Source organism: Saimiri boliviensis, chromosome 12 (genome assembly GCF_048565385.1).
Source record: "Saimiri boliviensis isolate mSaiBol1 chromosome 12, mSaiBol1.pri, whole genome shotgun sequence".
Classification (NCBI taxonomy): domain Eukaryota; kingdom Metazoa; phylum Chordata; class Mammalia; order Primates; family Cebidae; genus Saimiri; species Saimiri boliviensis.
Window position 1 is genome coordinate 5425685 of NC_133460.1, and position 20196 is coordinate 5445880.

The following is a 20196-nucleotide window of genomic DNA, read 5'->3' on the forward strand; positions in this document are numbered from 1 at the left end:
GTGTCAAAGCAAACGGGATGGTCAGTGGGCATTATCTGAATGAGTTTGTCCTTCCAGACCACATACTCTGAATGCATCTGGCATGAAACCAACCCTGTGGCTGATCATGAATTAAGGTAATGCCCTAGGTCATGCCTGTTCTGTGTGCTAGACTACGTTCTCTCTCCCTCTTGTATTCCAACTGGCACCTTTTAACCTCTTCAACTTGCAACCCATCTGCTGAATTTTGCATGTGAAAGAATCGCACCTCCCTGGAAGGCAATCATTGCTGTTTTTCTTTTGATACCTCCTTACCCTGTTCCACTCTTGCCTGCTGCACTGAAACCCAGACTCTGAAATATGATCATAGGGTCAACTTTTTACCTTGAAAGTTGGCTTAGGATTTTCTTTATCCTACAAGGGGCAATCAAGTAACTGAAGTAGACAGAGAAAAAATTTATTATCAGGAGGGCTTAACAGAGATCTACACAGAAGTGTTGACTAAAAGACTAGGAAAGGATATCCCAGCTGGTGAGACCAAGTGTGGCAAGTGCTTAGAGCTGGGAAATCAACATGTTTAGATATCAAGAGATCAACTTGCTTCGCTGGAATAAAAGGTATCTAGGGATTCACGGAGAGAAGGTAAAATATTAGGTAGGGATTTGTTTATTGACCAACTAACTAGATGATATTCATATTTCAAGAGTATCATTCCCTCAATCTGTGGGATGGGATCCAGGGGAAGGTGGTTTTAGGTGTGAAGGCTACTTAAAAAGAATCCCCAGATATGTAAGTAAGAAGTACCTGGAGCAATATGCCAACAGAGGAAATGAAAACAAGGCTCCTAGAAGATACAGAGAAAACACTCACTTATCCCTTGCGGTGGATGAAAAACAAGACGATGTCAATAACAACTAAAGCTCTGGGACCAAAGTTCCAGGGAGGAGACTAGTGCCCATGGGTGAGTGAGTGAGATGTGGTCTGATTTCAAGCGTCAGGCACTGGGAGCCATAAGTGACCGACAGAAATAAGTGAAGATGCATATAGCAATCCTTGCTGCATATGGCATCAGAATTCAGTGATGGATTTGGAGACTCTTATTCTAGACCTATCAACATAGAAACGAAAGCTTTGAAGACGAATACTGAGGGAATAAAAACCAGCCATCGGAAAGACCAATAGTGTCTCTCATCTCGTCAATGTTGTATTTCTCTCACTTTCGTAATAACCCATCAGAAGGCGAGATGCGTTTATCTATCTCTTCATCCTTCCATCCCTCTATTTGCTTGACCATTATTATATCCAACATGTACTGATGGTCAGCTATACGCCAGCACTACAGTAGATGCCGTGGAAATAACCAGAGGTGATATACTATTGAATAATCAGCATGCACGAGGCACCAACCAGTTAGAATAGACGGATGCTGTGGCATTGAGCAGTGTCCCAGGGGACTATTAAACCTTTAGTTCTGGATCAAGGGTAAATGCAAGGAAGCAGAACATATGGAAAGGCAGGGAATAGAGGACACTTTGGGGCTTGAGACAGTAGCAATTTATCAATCAGAGTCCTAATTGATCTATAACAACTAAGTATCAGCCTAGGTACAAGGACGGACAATTCTGACCTAGCCCCTGTATTTATAAGGCCTCTGGCCTAAAGCCATCCTGAACAACAATACACCAGCAGATTACTGGCCGCATGTTCTTCAATTTAAATTAATGAACTCTCCCGATACAAAGAAATGATAAATATTTGAGATGATTGATATGCTAACTACCTGATCTGATTACTATACAGTATATGTATAAAAACATCACTATGTACCCGATGAATATGTGCAATTATTATTTGTCAATTAAAAATAAAGTAACACAGACGGATGTGATGGCTCATACCTGTAATCCCAGCACTTTGGGAGGCCAAGGCAGGTAGATCATCTGAGATCAGGAGTTTGAGACCAGCCTGGCTAACATGGTGAAACCATGTCTCTACTAAAAATATAAAAATTAGTCAGGTGTGGGGGTATGTGCCTATAATCCCAACTACTTGGGAGGCTGAGGCAGGAGAATTGCTTGAACCCGGGAGGCGGAGGTTGTAGTGAGCTGAGATTGTGCCATTGCACTCGAGCCTGGGCAACAGAGTGAGACTCTGTCTAATTAGAATAATAATAATAATAATAGTAGTAATAAAAGTAATAGAAAATATTTTTAAATAGTGTTTTTAAAAAACCACTTAGTTTTCAGGTGCAATAACCACATTTCAAGCGTTCAATTGCTCCATCTGGCTGGTAGTTACCATATTGAACAGCACAGACAAAGAGTATTCTGAATCTATTCTCTTAACAGGGTGAACTATGTAAGGTGATAAGTATGTAAAGTAGCTTCAATGTGGTAATCATTCCACAAGGTATATGCATATTAACGTATCTCATATACACCTTAAATCTATACAATTAAAAAAATGTTTCATTCTTAACAGTTTTGAGGGTACAGGTGGTTTTGGTTACATAGATAAGTCCTTTCGTGGTGATTTCTGAAATTTTGGCTCACCCATCACCCAAGCAGCATACACTGTACCCAATACTTACAAAACCTCCCAATTTTCAGGAAATGCTGAAGCCTGAACTTCAAAGGCGTGAAAAGATAGATGTAGCAGGTAGGGAATGAGAGATGGAATTTCCTTTATTATGAGGAACAAAAGCTGCGAGTCTAATCTCCTGTGTGATACAAGCATAAGCTGATCAGGGTTATGCTCAGTCATTCTGATGTAGCTAACAGCAAATCCACCGTCTTTTCAGTTCTTCCTATCCCTCCCTTCTCCTTCTGCTCTCCTCCCAGCCTTCCGCTTCTGAGTCACCAAAGCCCATTATATTATTATTATACCTTTGAAATGGATGTAATTCTTATTTGTCCATTATACCTCCTTAAGACTTGGAGAAAGAAAAATAGTCCTATAATCACAGAAATGGGTACTGGATGGCACTAGACCAAAGAAAAAGACAAACGTAAAATTAAGGTTTGCACAGTTAATTAATTAATTATAAATGTGACACAGCAAGCCATGAGATTTTTAACCTGACAGATAAACAGAGGTCAAGGGAACCTTCACTTGGAAGCTAAATTTTCAAGTTGCAGAAAATCACGCTGAGGCTTAAGTTCCACTACTGACCCTGGTACTATGAGCTTTGTGTGGCTTTCCCTTTAGCGTACAGATTACAACAAAGGGATGCGAATGGCTGCAAAACAGATGCTGGTTTCTGGGACCTGACTCTCTACATCATGTGCATGAATCAATCTGTTATTCTATCTAAACCTGTCAAAACGGAAGTGAAAGCTTGGAAGAATATTGAGGGAATAAACATCAAGCATGGGAAAGACCCATACTGGTGTCTTGTCTAATGTGAAAGCTATCTTTCTCCCACTTACACAATACTCCATGAGGAGTTAAGATGCATTTATCTACCTATTCGTCTTTCGCTTCTTGCACCTGTTTGACCATTGTTACATCCAACAAGTACTTCTGGTCTACTGGCACTACAGTAAATGCTGTGGATGTAATCAGATGTAATATAGTATTGAACAACCAGCAATCCATAGGGTCCTGAGGCCAAGGAAACATTCCAGAAAAAAATTTAAACAAGAATAAACCAAACTGTGGAAGCAGGAAATGAAAAGTAATTGTCTGAAGCCAATGGATACATCAAAACCGTGATTCAGACTAAAATACGGAGTTCTTCACAACATCAGTTCAAGCCCCGTGTCAGCCATGAACAAATTCCAACTGCTAATTCATTACTTCTGCTAAAATCCTGTGAGAGGCTGGAGCAATTTCTCAACCAGCATGTATCCAACATGTTATAGGTAAAGAACACACAAAACCCAGGCATGTGGCCAGCTTAGATACCAAATCATCTGCCTTCCTGATAACCAAGTGGCCTCCCAGAACTCAATCTTTGCTCCAGGGGAAGTGAGTGTCCTCTCGGTTTCAGAAGTGGACTGAGATTCTCTGTACCAGAGAAGCTGCAATCCCAAGGCAAGGCTGGAAACCTACTAGATACACTGAGCTGCGTCAGTACCCATAAACCTCCCAGTGAGGCATCTTGCCATTTCTTCCTTTCTTTTTCTTTTTTTTTTTTTTTTAATGAATTTATTTCTTACACTTCTGAAGGCTGAGAAGTCCAAGGTAAAGGAGGCATGTCTGGTGAGGGCCTTCCTGCTGAGAGGGACTCTGGGAAGTCCAGGTGAGGCAGTACAGGGCACTGCATGGCAAGCATGCATCTTAGCTTAGGTCTCTCCTCTTTTTTTTTTTTTTTTTTTTTTTTGAGATGTAGTCTCATACTGTTGCCTGGGCTGGAGTGCAGTGGCGCTGTCTCGGATCCACCTCCCAGGTTCAAGTGATCCTCCTGCCTCAGCCTCCCAAGTAGCTGGGATTACAGGTGCCCGCCACCACGCCTAGCTAATTGTTTTGTATTTTTAGTAGAGACAGGGTTTCACTACGTTGGCCAGGATGGCCTCAAACTCCTGACCTCATGATCCACCCTCCTTGGCCTTCCAAAGTGCTGGGATTACTGGTGTGAGCCACTGCGCCCAGCCCCTATTCCTTTCTAAAATGATTTTTTAAAAATGATCACATATATTCACTGGCATAGAGCAGTCAATTAATACCTTTTTATGTCTGTCTTTAGATGGCAGTTGTAGATACGGAAATACCATATCCATAGACAAATTAACATGAGCTCCCTGTACTAATTATCTTAGGGACCACAGCCTCCCTTAGGTTAGAAGTTTCAGTCCCCGTGCAGGGTTGGAACAATAATTTCTTTCAGATAAGCAGCAATTTGAATCACGTTCAGCAGGCAGAGGAATGGGAAGGTCATATATGATCTAAAAACTCATCCTTGAAACCTTCTGTCCTCCATCCCTCCCCTCCCTGCCCCAGCACCAACGAAGGCATCTAGGAGAAAGATGCTGCTTGAAACAGGAAAAGATAAAGTAAGAAGCATATTTAACTTTACACCAAATAGATCTGAACAGACTTCAAGCCAAACAGGCCCCTCCTTTTTACCTACAAAACCTCCCAGTTTTCAAGAAATGCTGAAGCCTGAACTTCAAAGACATGAAAAGATAGATGTGGCATGTAGGGAATTAGAGATGGAATTTCCTTTATTACCAGGAACAAAAGATACAAGTCTAATCTCCCGTGTGATACAAGCTTTAGCTGATCAGGGTTACACTAAGTAATTCTGATGTAGCTAACAGCGAATACACCATTCTTTTACTTCTTTGTAACCCCGCCTTCTTCTTCTCTGCATTTGAATATGCAAATTCTAAGGCAATAGAAAGAGTCCTGCAATCCCACTGAGGGCAAAAGAATTCCCTTTGATCAGCCTCTCCCAGGCCTGGAGTCCCATGACCTCCAATTCTACCTGCTCCTTTATGACATGGGCTGATATTTAATGTATCAAATTATACTCCAGCACTCTTCAGAAGTAGAACCTGATAAGAAATTCTGCATTCCTATGAAGGAAGCTACATCTTGAAAAATAAATATTTCTTTCAGTTAGCCTTTTAAAATTTTGATATTTATTATTAAATTATTATAGATTTATTCCTACAGCAAGGTGTTTACCCACAAAACTATTGCCGAGGAGGGCTGATATCAGAGACTTTGTGAAGGTGATACCCCGAATGCTAGTGCACATATGTATTACAAAAAAAAAAAAAAAAAAAAAAAAAAAAAAGCAGAGAAAATTGGGCAAAATACTGCTAGCTTCACCAGAAATAAAGTCCTTGCATGCGATAAGGAAGGCAGAAAGCGGAAAAGTGCTTACTTGCTGAAAACAAATGAAATTTCTAAAATGTACCCCAGCATCTTAAAGTACGAAATTTATTTTTCAGTCATTTTTGTATCACAGTCACGTATTCCAGCTCAAAAAGAGCAAATGAATTGTTCCTAAATGCCTCAAGAAACACATGCTCTCAGTAACTGATCTGTGTTTGCTGGCATTTCTTTCTACTTTGCAGGGTCATGTGTCTCAGAAGGGGGACAGAATGTCTCCAGATGAGAAAACCTCAGAGGGGGAAAAGGAAACCAAAACCACATTATATTTTAATCCCCAGCTGATAAAAGCGCAGTTAACCCATTGATAATCTCACCCATTTCCCAGGTTCGTTGGGGAGGGAGGGCTTACAGAGGGCGGTTTTACCTTGCCAGCCCTCTGCTCATCTCTGGTACAATAGAGCAGAAGAGAAAGACACAAGCAGGCAGCAAAGTTTTTGTAACAACTTCAAGTCTTCACAAAAGAGCTTTTCACAGAGAACAAGATCAAAAAATGGATATATTTAGGGAATGAATGTTCTAAATGGGTTGCACTTACTGAATGCTGAGTCTGATCAAGGAAGCTGTAAGTTCCACTTGCATGAGTTCTTCGAGCAGTTTCCTGAAGAAGAAAATGGGGAAAGACTTTAGTATCAAGGAATGTATTCTTGAATTTTGTCTACAAGGTTTTTGTTACAGTAATATTGAACACCCTCCAAAATAAGTTCTGACTCTACTGTGAATTTAACGGCAATGATGCAATGATGGTGACGATGATGATGATGATCATGACCATGAAAATGAGGCCGGGTGCAGTGGTTCACGCCTGTAATCCCAGCACTTTGGAAGTCTGAGGTGGGTGGATCATGAGGTCAGGAGATCAAGACCATCTTGGCCAAGATGGTGAAACCCCATCTCTACTAAAAATACAAAAATATTAGTGGGGCATGGTGGTGCATGCCAATAGTCCCAGCTGCTTGGGAGGCTGAGGCAGGAGAATCACTTAAACTCAGGAAGGGGAGCTTGCAGTGAGCTGAGACAGAGCCACTGCACCCCAGCCAGCCTTGGTGACAGAGCGAGACTCTGTCTCAAAATAAATAAATAAATAAATAAATGAAAAGAAAAGAAAAGAAAAAGAAAATGATTCAGTTCTTCAATAGATTTTCATTACATCCTCTCAGATCCCAATAAAGAAGGTGTTATTATCTCCTCTATTTCAGAAGAGGAAACTGAGGCCCAGACAGCTCCCATCGTTCACAAGACATGCATAGACATCATGAAGCCTGAATTTGAACTCGGACAATTACACAACAAGCTTGGAACTACTCTGCTGTATTCTTCTCTTACACCATGAGCTCTTGTCGCAGGAGGTGTTCGAGGGAAGACTGGAAGTTGACATTTCAGATATATCATTGTGGATTTTCCTCCTGGGAATTAGTTTGGATAAAATAAATTCTAAATGTCCTTTCGACTCTAGAACTGCAGGATTCTATAATGCTCATTCAGGTGATGAAGTCCAAAGATGGAAATGATTTCATTTTGCAATGAGTAGAATTATAAGGTACTCCAGTAGTAATACATTGCAAAAATATGGCTATCATCACTCAATCAGAGGGAGTAACATTCATGTTCACTGGTATTTAAATAAATCAAATATCACCTGAATTGCAAATGGCATTATAATCTCCTATAGTTCAGTGAGTTGAAAGAGAGGTCATCTCTTATCAGAAAAATCCAGATTTCCTGGTAGATGTGAAAGACATTTATGGCATCCTGTACCTAAGGGGGTTGGGATACTGACTTGCTTCCTTTCTAGGGAGAAACTTAAGTAGCAGAGATGAGACTGCTTTGTAGGGTTCTGGCATCCTGATCCAGTGCTCACTAAATTACTCCTATAAAGTAGCAATGCAATTAACACCAAGACTCAACACAGTTCACAAGATTCAGAGGTACATTTTCAACATTATTTGCAAATATATTTAGAAAATATACCCTCTTTCTTAATGTGATAAGTATATGTAGATATGTATATAGATATATATATATATGTAGACCACATATATGTATGTATGTGTATATACATGTGTGTCTAGTCTTCAAATCTGGTGAGTCCCCTGATGTTGATAAATTACAACATCTAAGAACATCAGGTGACTTCAAAGTATTGGGAAGAGGGAGGACCTGCAGAAAGACATAAGAATAGGTAGAGCTATTAAATGGTTGAAAAGGTGGTGACAGTATTTACCCTTCAATAGCCTTCTCATTTGCATTTTGATGCTTTCAATTTCTTTCAACTCATAAAAATGACCAATCTCATGGGTCAGTGTCAACAAAAGGCAATGATGCATTCATTCATCCATTCATCTGTTTATCCATCCATCCACTTATTCACCCAACCACTCATCCATCCATCCATCCATCCATCCATCCATCCATCCATCCACCCATCCACCCATCAACCCATCTGTCCATCCACCCACACACCAATCTATCTATCCACCCACACAGCCACCCACCCACATATATGTCTGCCTGGCCTCCATCCATCCATCCATCCACCCACCCATCCATCAATCTTTCCAATCATCCTTGGCTTCACTACCTTCTAGCTTTGTGACCATGACCAAGTCACTCAACCTATTTTTGTCTCAGTTTCTTCATCTTTAAAATGGGAATAAACAGTACCTTCCTCAAGGAATTCAGGTGAATATTAAAAGTTAATATTTGTAAAACACTTAGCATTGTGCTTGGCACAAAGTCAGCACTTTAAAAAAGTTTATGGTTTATTAAGCCTTTTTAATATCAGGTACTGTCCCCTTGAGGCCCACAGTTCAGGGGGGCAGATAGACAGATCTTCAGTGGGGACACTGGGGAAGTCTCCATGAAAGAAGGAGCAATGAAGAGACATCTTAAAGGTAAGAAGTGGGATAATATGATCTGGGAAGAATAGAACAGTTAGAATATAGTCAAAATACATGGCTCTCTTCTGTAAATTCAGTTTGCCTCAACTGGAGGATAATCTGAGTCCTAATAATTACAGGGGTTGTAGTTTTATTGAATCCATAGTATATCCCAAACTTCTTATCAAACTTTTTATGCATCCTCTCATTTATTGAAAATAATCACTACCATGGTCAGGTTCAACCTTTTCGGCCCCTACTCCCTCTTCCCCATCACTTCCTCCATCTGTGAACACACTCGTACAGGCTACAATCCAGCTAAATCAAATACTTAAAAGACACAATGCACTGGTATTCCCTTAGCCCTTTTATTACAACGTTCTTTTATCATAAACTGCTCTTCACCTGGCCCCATTTGAACTCATGGAAGGTCTTGAGTCTTTAGACTTGAATGTCTACTCAAGGATGCTCTTTGTAGCTTTCATTGACCCTTCTAGTGGGACTGAATTTTGGGAGAGGTCCCTATGGTTACTCACATATTCTTCTATCAGAAGCAGAATTATACATCCTTTCTAAGCTTTTGCGGACCTGGCCTACCCAGGCTGTGCATTCCTGGAAGGCAAGGGCAATGTTTAATTCAGCACTGTAACTTTGTAGTCTAGGACAAGGCCCCTTAGGAGCAGCTCACTACACTGGGTAGCCTAAGAAGTGATTCCTCCTTGCCCCAGAGGGTTAAAGCACCAAGAAAAGACTCCGACGTTCATTCCAGAAAGAGCTTTCTCTGAGCAACACAGCTTTCTCTGGTGGTACCGTGCTTAGTACCCAGGTAATAACATTTAATTTCATGTCCATGTCAGTCTAAACCCACACCTTTACATCTGTTTTTAATCCAACCTGCAGTTGAAATGAATTTTCTAGCCCCCTCCTTCTCACTAATAAGAATCTGTCAAGTCCTTTAGGGGGATTATTTTATAAAAAAAAAAAAAAACAGAGGCTGAGAACCATTGTTATTAAGTGAGAACAGAAATGATCATTAACAATAGCACCAGACAGCAAGAAAACCCTAACATGCTCTCTAGAGTTCCAGAGGAATGATGATGTCGTGTTATTTTTTTTTTAACTAAGATTGTTCTGAGTTTGCAATTACTCTTGCAAACTAATGTGAAGAGCAATTTGTGACCAGGGAGAATCTCCAGTCCCAGTGGAATTGGGTGGAATTTTCATTGTACCAAGACTACAGTGGAGCTAAAGAGCTGCAAGTGAAGGAGACTCAAAGGACAATGAAGCAAAGTCAGGCAGAAGAAAGGTGAATGCTCAGTTCACGCATTAGCTACCCTCACCTCTGCACTCCATCCAAATGGATGCACAAAACAGCAGACCGATTACTTCCAAAACACTGGTGTTGATGACCCCTGGACAGCCAGAATGTAGTTTAAGTTTCTAACTCTGACTCTCTAAACAGGGCTGGCTACTGCAACGTTTCTATTTCTATAGACTCTGCGATCAAATGATTCATAGACTTCCCCAGGCGATGACTCCAATGCCATTTCCTCCTCCTCCCTCCAGGCTCGCACCCCTTGCCCCCAAACAGGACAAACAGTGTGATCCTTACAAAATGCAAATATGACCTTATTACTTGATTGTTTAAATCCTACATTACTGGCTTCCCACTTCATTCCAAACCTACCCTGATAACAGTTTGACATCCTAAGTGATTTTCTCCTGGACACAGTTCCAGCCTTATTTATTTATGCATAAGGGGGTCATACTGCCCATCAACCCCGGATACCAGCTCCATAGACTTTCCAGTTCTGCACCCTACTTAACTCCCCACCTGCCACAGGGATGCCTTGCATGCTATGCCTTTGACTGGGGATGCTCTTTGCACCTAATCAACTCCGATACATTGCTGCTTTCTGATGCAAGCCCCACCCCGAGTGCACGGCTTCAAGAGGCCATTATCCTTTCTTCATTGCCCATATCCCAGCCGTCACTTTGCATCCAACTAAAAGTCATTTGACAAAAGTTTGCCTGTCTCATCAGCACGTTAGTTAGCTCCACGAGGGCAAGAAATGTACGGGTTGGCCGGGTGCTGTGGCTCACGCCTGTAATCCTAGCACTTTGGGAGGCCGAGGTGGGTGGATCACCTGAGATCAGGAGTTCAAGACCAGCCCGGCCATCATGGTGAAACCCCCATCTTAAAAAAAAAAAAAAAGAAATGTATGGGTTTTGCTCACTATTTTAACTCTGATCACAATGCCATGGATATGGAAGACATGCAATACATATTTACTTAAGGAAGAAAAGATGGAAGGCAGGGAGACAGGGAGACAGGGAGGGAGGACGGAACTCTCAGCTTAGCCATCCTATGGCTAATTTTAGACACACACCAGGTGACTACTCAGCCTCCCCAAAAGTCGTTTCCCTCCACAAACCTATCTCTGTCAAGCATAGTGCCAGAAACTGGGTCTCAAGTGCCTGATCCTGGCTCCATTAGTAAGCGCTATGTTGAGCAGGGATGAAACCTCACCCTATCTAGGTTCAATTTTCTCCTAGGAATTTGCAAGGGACATTTAAGTTTTGACAGTAACTGTGGGGTCACTATTCTCTGACACGTGTGCAGAAAACATCAGAAGTAGCAATAAGCAGAGGGAAGAAGAGAGTGGAAGTGCCATGGAGGAGGATTCTGGGCGGGAGTAAGGGCTGCCTCGTTTCTCGATTACACAGCGGTACAAAAATGCTGGCCCCTCCTGGGACTGAGCACACCTCCTGATTTTTAGTACTGAAACTCACTTCTGTGCTTCTGTGCTGTGTAAGAAAATACGCCCATTTCTTGAGTGAGTTTGAGTAGGTTTCTGTTGCTTGCAAACAACGGAATTATATATAAAATCATCTCAGAGGGTGGTGCCTCACCTAGCTGGGATTTTGTACCTGCCCCGCATTCTGGGAAGTAAACTGTATCTTGATTATCTTGATCACATCAGGGATTGTGATGGGATGCACCCTCTCGAAGCCTCACAGCAGCCCCAGACCTCATTCAGGTGTCTGGAGTTTTAACTGTCCTGAAAAGAACCGTGAAGCAGCATCAGCAAGCTGCCCAGGGTTGCTCGGTACCACTCAGGGATTAAGATGCGAGATTCCCGGTGGTGGAGAGGTCAGTGCACATCACAGCTGGGATGGGAGGAGCGAACTAGGACAGGAAGTACACTGAAGCCTGCTTAGATTGGAGATAGACGCCCTCCCCATGGGAATCCAGTGACTCCCAGCCACATAACAGAAAACTGCTGACCAATAACCGGCATGGCAGTCAGATTATCTGATCAGCCTCAGCCCGCCGTGCAAGTGATTCATGTGTTCCTGGATTCACTGCAGGATCACTGCACCCTGAGCTCCGGCCTCAGAAGCAATATGTAATTTTACTGTAGACCAGTGGTTCGTTTTCTAAGAAGAGCCATGGGTTAAAGCACCACCTTTCTCTGCCATCAGGGGTAGGCGTTTCACGCAGTGAGGACAGCATGGAATATCCTTTGACTTCAGGAGCTGATTCTCCAAGGTCATCTCCTTTTGCTTCCCATCCCATCCCCACATCAGATGCCTGGTCTGTGATGAGTGCTCCCCAAAGACAGATTCTTTTTCTCCCTTTATATTTGTTGAATGTAAGTGCATGAGCCGAACAAGAATGAAACCCAAAAGCCAACAGATCTAAACTACAATGAAATGTCCTAGTGTCTCTGGTATCACTGTGCCTGTGCACCGCCTGTTTCCTATGTCTGGGATTCTGTTCCTTTTTTTTTTTTTTTAACCACTGGTAAACGTGCACCTGTTCTTCACAGCTTCAGGCAGTCCTCGCTCACTGTCCCAAGCACAGTGAATCATGCCCTCTTTACCACCCATGGAATCCAGTTAGTATCTCGAAAGACTCATAATTTGTAGATATCTGTCTCTACATCTGTCTTCTCTTCTGGAGTGGCAGCACCTCAAAGCTCAGGCTGTGCCTGGTCTTTCATGAGTCACAGTACAGTTTGACAAGCAGTTTGACATGCTACAGGTTTTCGACACAGATGTCGTTTCAAAATCAGTTCTCTTATTAATTCTGGGGAAGCTGCTTGACTGCTCAGAACCTCGGTTTTTTTTTAATCCATAGAATGGGTATAATAATGCCCATCTCAGAGGATTGATGTGAGAACATTACAACTAAATTACCTGGCACTAGTACTAAGTAATTATTTCTCAAGCCAAACAGCCAAGACCTACTTCAACAACAGTCCTTTCAATAAACCAAGTCTTACTGTGCTTTGCAAAATTTTGCCAGGGTGGTGAGATCATCCAGATGACTCTCAGCATAGCCCAGTGTCAGAAGCCATTACTGCACCTGCCACATGGTAAGTGCTCATTAAAAATTCCTAAAAATAAGGAACCCTGCCGGGTGCAGTGGCTCACGCTTGTAATCCCAGCACTTTGGGAGGCTGAGGCAGGTGGATCATGAAGTCAGAAGTTCAAGACCAGCCTGGTCAACATAGTGAAACCCCATCTCTACTAAAAATACAAAAATTAGCTGGGCATGGTGGTGCATGCCTGTAGTCTCAGCTACTCGGGAGGCTGAGGCAGAATTGCTTGAACCCGGGCAGGAGAATCACTTGAACCCAGGAGGCCGAGGTTGCAGTGAGCCAAGATTGTACCACTGCACTCCAGCGTGGGTGACAGAATGAGACTTCATCTCAAAAAAATAAAATAAAATAAGGAACCCAGAAGGCTCTTCTCTTACTGGTGAAATACAATTGCAGCCGCTACTCTAAGGTTTATATGTGACTTTACGCTGTTTAAAGGCAGTAAGCATCATTGCATTTGTAATAAGCAAATGCAATACACATTGCACTCCAATGCAATTCGTCTTTCTGCTGCATTTAATTTGGCTGCATATGCCCATTCAAAAAGGGCTCAGGTATAGTCTCTGTGTCTGCATCATGGAAGGGTTGCTCCCAGCCTCCCTCTGTAGGGAAGCAAACTTCTCCCCAAAGCTCCAGGGACCTCCGAGAGACTAATAATATTACACCCCACAAACCGCCCCCCTTTGAGCCTTATTGTTGGTGTGTTTAATTTCCTGTCTTGGCCTTACAGGAGATTTCTAATGTTTGGGCTGTAGGGTATGTTCTGATTAAAAATAATCCTCCCAATTACGGGTTGGCGTGAGCCTCCTGTCAGGCGCACTCTGCCACCAGCTCTGCTTCCCTGTCAGCAATAATTGTGTCTGCAGTGCCTAACTGTAAATGAAAACCCAAGGGGCAGGTTTGGGTCCCTGGTTCCTGGGCCGTGCCAGATCTTTTAATTTGCACTGTCTGTCAAAAGGATGCAACTGTGTGTACTCCAAAGAAATCCTTAGACTCTCAGATTCAAGGCCAGAGAGAGCAGAGATACCACAGCCTTCTCAGAGAAATTGCATTTGAACCCGCCAGAGATAACAGGGTGTGTGTGAGGCAATGAGGCTCCTTTTAGTTGATTCTGAACTTTAGCTAGACCCAGTATGAAAAGGGAAGCTGAACTCCAGGGAAATTTCAAGGTATATTTATATTATTTCTCTACCGAGTACATAAGATAAGCCATTGAATTCGAAACATGTGATCTCAATGCTTAGAAAGGGAATATACACGTGAGACCTGATTATTTCAATCTCTACAAAATTAAAACTTCCTGGGTTTAGGGTGAGAGGAGAGAGGTAAGTGTTTTCTGCTGGGAAATACCATCAACGTATTCTCATGTAAGCAGAGAGATGGCCCTCTGGCCAGGCTCAGACAAGGCATTTGAAATGTGCTGTGGAGTCAAAAAAGACAAAAGGAAATGGCTCCTGAGCAAAGTTTTGTTTTAGAAGTGATGGTTGGGGAATACTTTTGGTGTTCCTCTACACGCCCTTCCCCCTGCCGCACATCTGTTTTTCTAAGAATGACACCTGCCATTCCAGACAGCATTTGCATCTCTCCTTCCACAACTCCTGATGCCTGGTCCAGTATCCCGCTCTTCACATAAATAAGGGATACCAAGCCCTTCCCCAAGAAACTGCCCCTATGGCTCAGCCTGGCTCCAACGGGATTCTTTTATTTCTGACATACTTTTTGGTGACTAAGCCATCCAGGTAAGACCTACTCGGAGCCACGGGAGCAGGATGTTCAAGCGCAGGCAGCCCTATCAGTCAGCAAACTAGGGGCCACAAGTCAAGTCAACACACAGCCAGTATTTGTATTAAAAAAAAAAAAACGTTTCTCTGGAATGCAGTCATGTGCCTTCATTTATGTACATGTTATCTATGATCGCTTTCATGGCACAAAGGCAAAACCAAACAGTAGATCCAATACGTGGCTTGCAAGGTCAAAAACATGGATTCACACACAGGGCATCAAGGATCTACATAAGGAAGAAACAAATAATCATCGCGATTCAAATAAATACAAAAATAACATAGACGGTGATTATTTATGGGATATGCAAACAGAAATCCGACTAAATGTACGATGTAAATGATTATCATTTATAAAATACGTAAATAACCTATGTAAATATGTAAATGAATAAATGATTATGATTTATAAAAATATGTAAATAATCCAAATAAACTTATATATAATATAAATGATTATCATTTATAAAAATATGTAAATCACAAGCTAAATGAACATATAAATAATTATAATTTATAAAAATATGTAGATAACAATCCAAATATATCAATGTAAATTATCACTTATAAAATATATATAAGTAATAAACCAAATAAACATATAAATATAATCATCACTAATACAAATATGTAAATAACAATCCAAATTAACATATAAATAATATAAACAATCATCACGTATAAAATGTAGAATTACGGAAATAGAGAAATAGATAACAAATGATTATCATTGATTAAAAATACACAAATATTAATAATCTAAAGCTATAAATAATATAAATGATTATCATTTATAAACAAAAGTAATTAAAACTCATTATCTATGTATTAGGTTGTTTGATCATTTTATATATGATTATATAATGACTTAAAATATTATTAAATATTACATACTATTATTTATATATTTATTTAGACCAATTAGACTTAGAAATAACTTAGTATAAATAATAAACTATTTCTTATTCATTTAGTATTAGACAATATTAATAGCTCTAATGATGAGGATTATCCTAACCCAAGTATTTACCATGTACTAGGTGCTTTACTTGCAGAAGCCCTCTAAGCATGACCACCATGATTTCTCTTCTGAGGATGACCTAGGTAGGTGTTTAAGAATCTGAAAGAACTTGCTGCAGGTTTTACTGCCAGTCATCAGCAAAGCCAGGATGCAAATCCAGCTCTGTGTGGCTCTAAAATCCATACGCTGATGTAATATTTAGTCTGCCTCTAATTTTCAAAAAATAGAGATGTTGTCTGGTTTGACTTTTTGGTTGGTGTGTTCAGGTTCATGTCTAGCAAAAGGAGAGAAGCTATAAGCACCAGGTTCACAAAGCAGCTTCTCTAAAGGGTCTTCCTTTACCAATCCCACCACGAAGCTAGAGAATGCCACATTTCTACCACTTAAATGGGGGCATTTTGGGTGGTCTGTGACATTTCCTCAGAGGTACTGCGTGCAGGGCGCAGTTTATTACAGAAAAGGCGGACTTTTAATTCCTGCAGACAGATTCTTTTAGGTTGAATGATAAAAGACTGGCAGAAATGGATGGCAACTGCTGGCTGATTATAGGCATTGCATAAAATTGTCTGGGAGATGAAAATACTCCTTCCCCCAACAGTAGAAATGGCCAGTGAGTTCTTTTGACCAAGAGGAATGAGGCTTTTTAGCAAATGCTCTTGAGTTCACATGAACTGAGTTTACCCGAATCCATCAGCCTCTGGAGCTGGCTGGGCACACACTTGCTATTAAGAAGACCAAAGGATTTCATCCATGAAGAAACCACTAGACTTCTTACATAAAAGACTCTGACATAAAAGGAAGGCTAATCTCTGCAGAAACTCGACGCGGAAAGTTCCATTCCTTTCGATGCACAAGCAGTAACTGAGAGGGCTCGGTGTCCTCTGTAACTTTCCAGGCTCCAGGAACAGAGTTTGAAGAGAAAGGAGACCCCCCTGTGTGATTTCCACCCATGAGTCAACTCTCAGCTCAAATACTGCTTCCTTAGCAAAGCCTCCTCTGACCGGTTTCTGCAGCAAATCTAGGACAGGTTCCCTTGCCATTGCATTGAGCTCAGTTATAACTACACAGCAAAACATAAGCATTTGATTAGTGTCTGTCTATTCCACTAGCCTGACTGTTCCCTGAGGACTCAGACGTGGAAGGTTTTGCTCCCTACCAAATACTTTGCGCTCAACTCAGTACCTAAAGAGCAAAACCAATGCTCTTTAAATATTGGCTCAGTGAAGGAGTGAATAACTCTTGAAAGAAACCACGTGTCTCTGCCTCCCAAGGATCTCAATCTGAGACCCAGAGGCTTTCACCGACCACCCAACACTGACAGCTCTTTCTTTAAGCCCAACTTCCTACCTACCTCATGTGCAGCTCCTAAGGGGTCAGATAGAGGACAGATCATGATATTCAAAGAAACAAGTGCATAAGTGAAGACAGAGCTTTGACCTTGGAAATCACACACATTGAGGGGCACTGGCAGCTCCAGCACTTGCTAGCTGCATGACCTTGGGTGAGTTACTGTTCATCTTTGGCCTCAATTATCTCAAGCACGAGGTAGAAATAAAAAGTACGCTTGAGGTTTTATTTTTCTGTCTAATCTCAGGAATAGGTTGAACCCTTCCCTGTTTCCACTCAGGACTAGGAAGGTCACGTGTTAATACAACTCCATCCCTGTTTGTGGTGTGCATTCATGAATGAATTCGTGACTTCCACCCTAACCCCAAAAAGCACTAATGGAATTTACCAGTATGCGACTTTCTTTGTCCTGAGTCTGTGAGACAGGGAAGCGTTAAGTCTGTTCCTGACATTAGACAGAAAAACGGAACCTAAAAAGATTAATGTTGGGGGAATCTTTGGCGCCATCAAAATTATCAAAATGTTTAAACTTTATTGGCTGGGCGCAGTGGCTCACGTCTGTAATCCCAACATTTTAAGAGGCCGAAGCAGGTGGATCACCTGAAGTCAGAAGTTCAAGACCAGCCTGGCCAACATGGAGAAACCCTGTCTCTACTAAAAATACAAAATTAGCTAGGTGTGGTGGCACGTGCCTGTAACCCCAGCTACTGGGGGGCTGAGGCAGAAGGATCGCTTGAATTCGGCAGGCAGAGGTTGCAGTGAGCAGAGATCGTGCCATTGCACTCCTGCCTGGGCAACAAGAGCGAAACTCTGTCTCAAAAAAAAAAAAAAAAAAAAAAAAAAAGTACTTTTTAAAAGTGTTCTCAGAATGATCAAATAGAAGGGAAAAAATGCTTAGAGTATGACTATAGTGTGTGTTTAAAAAGCTGTATCTACTTAAGTCATACTCAAGTCCTCCCAAGCTGAAGAGGGCCTTGAGAAATGAGTAAAAGTGATGGAAATTATTGTGACTTACAGGAATTCAGTAAATATCTATCTGGGATTGATAGGGACATACGTATGTGAGTGTACATAAATAAAGACAATGGCAATAGCAAGAAAATAATCATAACAGGAAGAAAAAGAAGGAGAAGGAGCATCTAATGTTTACTCTGTGTCACGGACTGTGACAAACAATTTGCAGGCAGCAATGCCCTGACATCCCTATGCCCTGGGCATCATTATCTCCAACTCACAGATGAAGCATGATGCTCAGAGGGGGTCAGTCCTGGTGCATGTTTCCAGTGAGAAGCCACAGGTTCGACTGTAGTCTGAAGGGCAATTGTGCTACATTTGCTGTCAATGAGAATGTTTCCATCCCAAGCAGACATCACATGCTCATGACTACCCAAGGAAGGATTAGGAATAACCTCAGGAGGACATTTATGTGCTTTTGCAAGAAAGGAGCTCAGAGGTGCCATGAGGCTACGATGGGCTCTCACACACACAGTAAGCTGCTGCACTGTGGACCACTCCTTCCCAGGTGATTCACTTTGGTTATTACCCATCATCCCACTAGTTCTGCTGATTGTTGTCACTGGACAGAGAAATTGCGAAACAGGTTTACAAAACAAAGCCTCTCAGACATAGAAATTCCTTTTCTTTTCTTTTTTTCTTTTTTTTTCTTTTTTCTTTTTTTTATTTTTATTTTTATTTTTTTGAGACAGAGTCTTGCTGGGTCATCCAGGCTAGAGTATAATCAGTGACATTATCTGGGCTCAGTTCAACTTCCACTTCCCTTCTCCTGCCTCAGCCTCCTGAGTAGCTGGGACCACAGGTGTCTGCCACCACACCCAGCTAATTTTTGTATTTTTGGTAGACAGAGAGGGCTTCATCATGTTGGCCAGGCTGGTCTCAAACTCCTGGCCTCAAGTGATCCACCTGCTGCAGTTTCCCAAAGTACTGGGATTATAGGCAAACGCCACCATGCTGGTCATAGACAGAGTCATTAAGTAACATCTCCTCTCTCAGTACATCATTCCCAGGTGTGGGTCTCCCCTCCTCAGGCATGCGGCTCTGTAGGGAAGACAGTCCCCTCGATTCTAAGTGCCTTCCTTCTCTGTTAGCAACACCAGGTAGCTTGGGAGCTAAATCCACCAGTTCCATAAAGAAGGGATATAGTAACCTGGGAGCTCACAAGAGGTTGCAATGCAGACAGATTTATAGAGCCAAGATACAAAATGTATCATTCGGAATGCATGCTACTTTCATTCATTAATCATCTTCTTTTCTTTTCTTTTCTTTTTTGAGACAGAGTCTCACTCTGTCACCCAGGCTAGAATGTAACGGAGCGATCTCAGCTCACTGCAACCTCTGCCTCCTGGGTTCAACGGATTCTCCTGCCTCAACCTCCTGAGTAGCTGGGAATACAGGTGCCTACCACCACGCCTGGCTAATTTTTGTATTTTAGTAGAGATGGGGTTTCACCATGTTGTCCAGACTGGTCTTGAACTCCTGACCTTGTGATCTGCCTGCCTCGGCCTTCCAATGTTCTGAGATTACAGGCAAGAGCCACCGTGCCCGGCCCATTAATCATCTTTTACTTTGAATCTATTTCTCAATGAAAAGTAGCTTTCCATTTCTACTACCAAGATTAATGTGTGAACAATACACAGTGGCATATCCTGGACCCGAGCAGAGAAGGAAAAGAAAGAGGAAAAAAAGGCAAAAAGCAAACCTTCAGTACATAGTGTGATATATTTACTCAGATTACCGCTTTATTTACACCACTGAGAACACTTTATTTTTGAGCTTCATAACTCATTGCTCCATAAAGAAAAAGAAACTAGCTAGCTGCCACCTACTGCAACATGGAGAAAGAAAATACACCATAAAGAAAGCCCATCCTCCACTCTATAGGTCTTGATTTTTTTTAAAAAAATTCTATTTAATATGTATTGGACTCCAGAGCACCTTATTTC

At 41.7% G+C, this 20196-nt stretch overlaps 1 protein-coding gene across 1 annotated transcript in view; it reads right to left on the bottom strand.

Moving 5' to 3' along the window:
* Positions 1-20196, bottom strand: part of RBFOX1 (RNA binding fox-1 homolog 1) — a 2539409-nt gene that overhangs the window by 1426009 nt on the left and 1093204 nt on the right. The window contains 1 exon segment of the mRNA XM_074383161.1: positions 6359-6421. Within this exon segment, the coding sequence (XP_074239262.1) occupies positions 6359-6421 (63 nt within the window).